A 6000-nucleotide genomic window follows, 5' to 3' on the forward strand; every position below is an offset into this window, starting at 1 on the left:
AGTATTGTTATTGGCTGCAGTGACGACGGAAGGTGCCAATAGATGAAGACGGTTTCCTGTCAACCCAGTTACGGAAATACTAATACTTAGTCACAAAGGAACAAATCAAAGTTTCGTTGTAAAATTACTCTCGAAACGATACACATTTGTGCCGGTTAGTGTCGCAACCGCGGCTACCTATCACATCACATCCATAATACTCCTATATCCGGGGGGTGTCACGCCAGAAAGGGCCGTTTGTATTTGGTAAATCATTGCATAAACGAGCAGAGCATTCACATTTAGCTCGAAACTATACTTACGCAGTCACGTCAATATCTTGGAAATCGTTAAGTGAGTCAACATTGGCTTTGACGAAAGTGATCTCTTCGAGAAACGCGGTCTCGCGTATATTTATGTAGCTCTTTCGTCGCACGAACTTGTTGGAAGGAACGCGTAGCTGACTTCGTCATCTCTTTGAACAGCTAGCAGAGGAAACACAAACATATTGCCAGCTGACGTGCGGCAGCAAGCCAAGGGAAGAATAAGTGTGCTGGCTAGAATGTTATGAGATAAAAGTTCACATATTTAGATATTGAACAGAAGAATTGTTGTTGGCAGTGTGCATTCGTGTAATCATCACTGAAATGAAGCACTTTAAGGGGCCTGCTTAGAATAAAGGGAGACCCCGAAGGTCAACAGCCATTTTGACTTTAATGTTGGTCCTGTGACGTGAGCACGCAATCTTGTCAGGGAACATTCCTTACATTTTTTTTTTTACGAAATATTTTCGCTCTGATTAGCTAACAGCGCAAAAAGTAATTATACTTTGAATGTTCTCAAAAAACTTTGGCCGGTAACCTAGCCTTACGCAGTTCACAATAAAGAAGCCTCCGAAACCATGCACGATTTTTGTATTGGCTGTAACGCAGGCACGTGGCAATATTTTGCGTCCATAGCCTCTTCCAACCTAATATCTGCAGGTGAAGCCCCGTTTCCAGCACGTGATCGTTGCAATCCGGCGTGTTTTGACTGCACGTTATCCCGAAATACCAAAGAGTTGTCAAAATCAGAAAGCTAGTTCTAAAGGTAGAGCTTCCCCTTCAGATCTTGAATTCCGACATACTATTAATCTTGAGGAAACCGCCTGTTTCCTCGATTATTTTCTGGAACAAGCGAATTCAGGACGTGAGAGTCGTCGTTTTGGGCAACACGCAGATACGTGAGGAGACCAGACGGCCCTCATGGACAGCTGTCCCTCTTCCTTCAGGGGGAAACTGCCACGGGCCCACTGCGGGAACAATCGACTACTTGGGCGAGACAGCATCTACGGGTTAAACCTACTACGACGCCCGAGACAGGTTAATCTCCCGCAGGCTACTTAAGCCGGCCCAAGAGAGCGGCCGGGGCTCTTGTCGCGTGGCGGCAAAGCTCCACGGAGCTTCTTTTTTTAAATTTTAATAAGCATCACCAATACCTCGGACGCTTATGAAATGCAAAACGTGTTGGCGTATTGAGTCAATAATAAAAACAAAATATTTTACGGACTCACTCTGTTCCTGCTTGTTGTTCCCAAGAGTCCCACATGGCTGTCATTCAATAAATCCGGCAGTAGCCGTCTAAATACCAAACCACGGAGCGGGTTTTATAAAGTGTTGTTTTTCTTTACCAGAGAAATTCATAAGCTTCTCGACGAAACGCACACAACTCTACATTAGCTGCACGTGCAGGGCTGTCGCTCGTCATGTTATGTCTTTTTTACCATTCCTGTTGCCTTTGCCTGAACCGTAGTTAAGATATTCTTTTCGCCCTCTCCTTATTAGCTTAACAAACAGCTAAAAGAAGTGTTATGTAACAAATTATTTCTGTTTTGCTTTATTATTTTTATTTTTGTTTTCGCAAAGGCACCCATACTGCAGAAGCTACAACCACCCCATGTCAGTGACCCCTGTGCCTAGGTGTAGACTTCGGGCGTTTTTCCGTTCGTATCCACCTATCTTCCAAATCTTGCAATCGCACTCCCCCTATTCCAAACCTTATATATATATATATATATATTTTTTTTTTTTGTGTACGGGAACGAGAGGTTGCCCCTACCAAGCTTGTTCTCTTTACAAAATGCTGGCCGTCGCTCTGAGGCTCCCAGAGTACCTTTTTTTTTAAGGACTAGACTGTTGCACTGGCTTTGACACGGACTAAGATTCACGAAAGCGAATGCGATGCCTCTGACGATTTCGATTGCCGATTGAGAAAGGGGAATATTCCTTGTGTTTTCATGTAGTATATGCATTTTAGTATATTAAAACATGCCGATTATGTTTTAATCATGTAACCTTAACTTAACTGCTACCAAGAGCACACATATATTTATGTAAGGCCGTTAGATGTAGTCGTTTTACTGAACTGAATCGGTACTTCCAGGAAATAAATGAGTAAAACCTGTCACTATCCCTTTGCCATCGCGTCACGTTAATTCCACATCTCAATGGGGGCTGGTCCGGTCCGCCTCAATACTTGGGGCGTACCGAAACGGGGAACGTCTTACCGACATCCACTTGGCAGGTGAGTTGGAGCGGGTCTCCTTCGTTGAACGGACCCACCAGTCCCTGCAACTGCTTGCCGTCTTCGTCCAGGATGACAGGCTCACCCGGAGGAACTGCCACAGAAAAGAGAGAGAGAGAAAAAAAGAAAAAAAAAGAGAACGACTTAATTACTGAAGAAACTCGGACCTTCTTTCGTCGAGAGCGGAGCCCATTGTTGTCCGGGCCCAAGGTCCTCGCGGCTCTAGTGGTTCAATTAGCGAGAAAAAAGCTCTCACAGAAACGTCCAGCGCTTCAAGCGGGAGTATACGTGCAATACAAGCTAAAAAGAGTGCAAAGCAGACATCCGAGTGCTGCACCCGGGCACGGTCGCATTTGGAAATCAGCGTGCTGAAGAGAAACGCGGGCGTTCCTTTGAAAATCGGGAAGATGCACTCGTGGCGGGGAACCAGAAAGTAGAGCAATGTCCCGCGAAAGGTTTGAGTTTGATTGAAAAAAGTAGGTTGCTTGCACGCGCTGGGAAAACGACATGCACAAGAATTGATTTGATAGGTTTGAAATAAATAGAAGGACCAGGCCTGGGGACTAGACAAAACATAATAGGAAAAATCAATGAGGAGAAGCAATAAGTATAGCCTGAAATAAGATCACAGGTATACGAACATCATTTGCAATAAAGTATGCAATACATTTAATGAACGAGTATTATTTGAATGTCAGCTGGAAATTTTTTGATCTCATATTCATGGGACCATGCATAGTGTCAGCTGCACCTTCATCGTGTTGTTTTTACGATAGTATCATTTGCTGCTTCACAACACCTAGCCGTTGCCTTTGACTTAAGAAGGCGGAAAAGAAACTTGATTATTGGTTCCGAAGTAGATGGAGTTACTAATTAAACTGTAAATTGACACTTTGTGGATCAAGCGTGGTTTCAACACGCTTTGAACGTGATCGTGTAATAGAATATTATAATAAGGATCAGTATATTTTAGCCATCTGCACATATATATATATATATATATATATATATATATCTTGGGAATTTGTCGATAATGATGAGATAATCGTGAGTGAGAACTTCCGTTGCCACCGGCTCCTAAAGGCGAAATAAATACCTTGCTAATTTTTTTTTTGTAAGCAAATTTTTTTTTTTTTTTGTCTTCACAATTATTTTCAGTCAGTATTCTGGTAGCCAATATCGTCGTAGCCTCCTGAAGTCCCTGAACTGAATCAGTTTGGTTAGTCTGCAGAACTTCGTGAATCCGCTCAATATGTGGAGTGAGTTTAGTCACCGGTAATAGGTATAGGATAGCAGATCTATACTTAAGGAATGCCACTGGCATGCATGAATTTTGAAGAATCCAATTCTTTAGACCTCTTTTTTATCGCGGCAGGTCCCCCTTGCAAAGGCTATATCACTTATTTCTTATTTCAGGGTCGTCTTAAATAATTTGTCTTATGAAACAAACTTTGTAGATTTGATCATATGCTTGTGAGTCGAATGAATACGTTTTTAAGTTTTGGTGTTCTAAATACATTATTTAAATAACAATGACCCGCTCATTCTGCTCTAAGGCTACGCGGTTATCCCAGCAACGCGTGTCGCCGTTTCGTTTTTCAATCGTTATAGTATTTGGTTTTATTCATTTTACGGGTGCCCTGCAGCATTAACAGGCCCATATAAATTTGCATGTTTGAAAGATAGGCTTTCAGAAATATAATTTACTTTGAAAATCGAAAGGACGGATTTGGCTCCCCGGTTTGTGAAGTGTGTGTTATTTATTAGAAGTTTTACATCGAAAGTAGCGTCGAAATGTTTCATGAGCCTTTAAAGCATACAGTGGAAGCCTTCTAGCCATATTTAGCGTGTTAGTGTGAGGTATGTATCTGAGTAGCAGTCAAGATATGCGAAGTGCTTGAGCCTACTTTTTAAATATATTAAAATGTTTCAAAATTCACTTACGAGCACAATGCATGACTGGTAAAGTATTCCATCGGAGTTCTACAAAAAAAAATATAGTAGCTGTGTTCCGTTTCAGCTTTAATGATAAGACAGTCACCCCAACTTTATTCTGATGATCATATGAATCGTAAAACAGCTTAGCTTCTTTTCGAGTCGTATAATATGAGCAGCTCTATTAAATGGATATTCTAAATATACTTATCTGATGTTTTCTTGAGATATTCTTTTACTCAACCCTGGTTGACCTTGTGTGCAGTATATAAGTGCCAGAAAACAGCAAAAAAACTCGGATATGTCGCAGTAACACTAAGAGCCCTGTTGCACTTTTAAGCCGCTTATGTACTGGAACCTGCATTCAAGTCAGTAAATAAGATAACAAGGATTTCGAGACGAGAGCAGTGGCACTGCATATGAAAACATATTGAGAACAGCAAAAACCAATATGATGGAGACAATTCAACTAAGAGCCCTTCCTTGTATTTATTAATGTCATTTTCATAATCCAATAAAGGCCCTCTAGAGGGTAGCACATAAAATTTGTGTGTGTAGGGGGGGGGGGGGGGGGAGGGGCAGGGCTGTATTGTAAAATTTCATGGAGTTTATACGTACGTTGCGTAGAATACACAAAGAAAAGTATAAATGTGTAAACACTGAAATTATTAGTTCATTAGCGTACCCCTTTTATTGCTTCATGGTGATCATTTCCACGGTGTTGTGTGTGAAACATAAAGTGTTCTTCCTTTCAGAGGTTTGACATTCACGAAATCACATCAGCGTTCTGGAAGTGAGGAACTATTGCATTATTCGCAACAGTATCAAATGTCCAAAATGTTCCAGTCATATCTACGAAGGGAGCAGTTCTCTGCTTACTTGTGCTTTCGTTTCTTCTACGTCAGACACTATAGTCAGAATGTAATAGACGCGTACTCCGCTACTACCTCGACAAAATCTGATCGATTTAAAAAAAAAAAAAAGATAGCTTCGTTCTCACGGTCTTACTCAATTTGCGTAAGTACCACTTTGCTCAACACTTCAGCGAAGCCCCCGAAATATACTAGAATCCAAGTGGTTATCTTCAATGTACAATCTGAATGTCAGTCACGCTGCTCCGACACAGCCACCATCCTTCGTGACAATGCGCGCGCCTCAGTCGCTATTTGAACGCACCACGAGGCGATTCGTACCACGGCACTTCGAGTCGGAGGCACCGAAGTTTGCATTTAACCTTGTAAGTTGACTTCTTCAACCCGTTTAATTTAGAAGACATGTCAGGCACACAAATACAATTTTTAGAGGATGGGATAGTAATTAAGCAAAGCTGCATCATGCGCCCACTTGAAACGACCATTCATAAAAACCAAAGTGTGGCGAATTAATTCATCATTGTTCCACAAAATATCCCCTCAACGAAGGAAAGAAACTAAAGCAAAATGAGCGAAGTTAATAAAAATTGATACCCCGAAAAACAAGTGTTCATAAACATTGCAAAAAAAAAAAAAAGAAAAAAGAGTCGGA

At 41.4% G+C, this 6000-nt stretch overlaps 1 protein-coding gene across 1 annotated transcript in view; it reads right to left on the reverse strand.

Annotated features, from left to right (window-relative positions):
- Positions 1-5752, reverse strand: part of LOC8043461 (roundabout homolog 3) — a 182638-nt gene extending 176886 nt beyond the window's left edge. The window contains exons 1-2 of the mRNA XM_042293861.1: positions 5653-5752; positions 2525-2635 (exon numbers count right to left, since the gene is read on the reverse strand). Coding sequence (XP_042149795.1) covers positions 2525-2635; positions 5653-5752 — 211 coding nt within the window. The remainder of the gene's footprint in view (positions 1-2524; positions 2636-5652) is intronic.
- Between the last annotated feature and the right edge of the window lie 248 nt (positions 5753-6000).

The sequence above is a fragment of the Ixodes scapularis genome, unplaced genomic scaffold, assembly GCF_016920785.2.
Source record: "Ixodes scapularis isolate PalLabHiFi unplaced genomic scaffold, ASM1692078v2 PGA_scaffold0__279_contigs__length_252992795, whole genome shotgun sequence".
NCBI lineage: Eukaryota > Metazoa > Arthropoda > Arachnida > Ixodida > Ixodidae > Ixodes > Ixodes scapularis.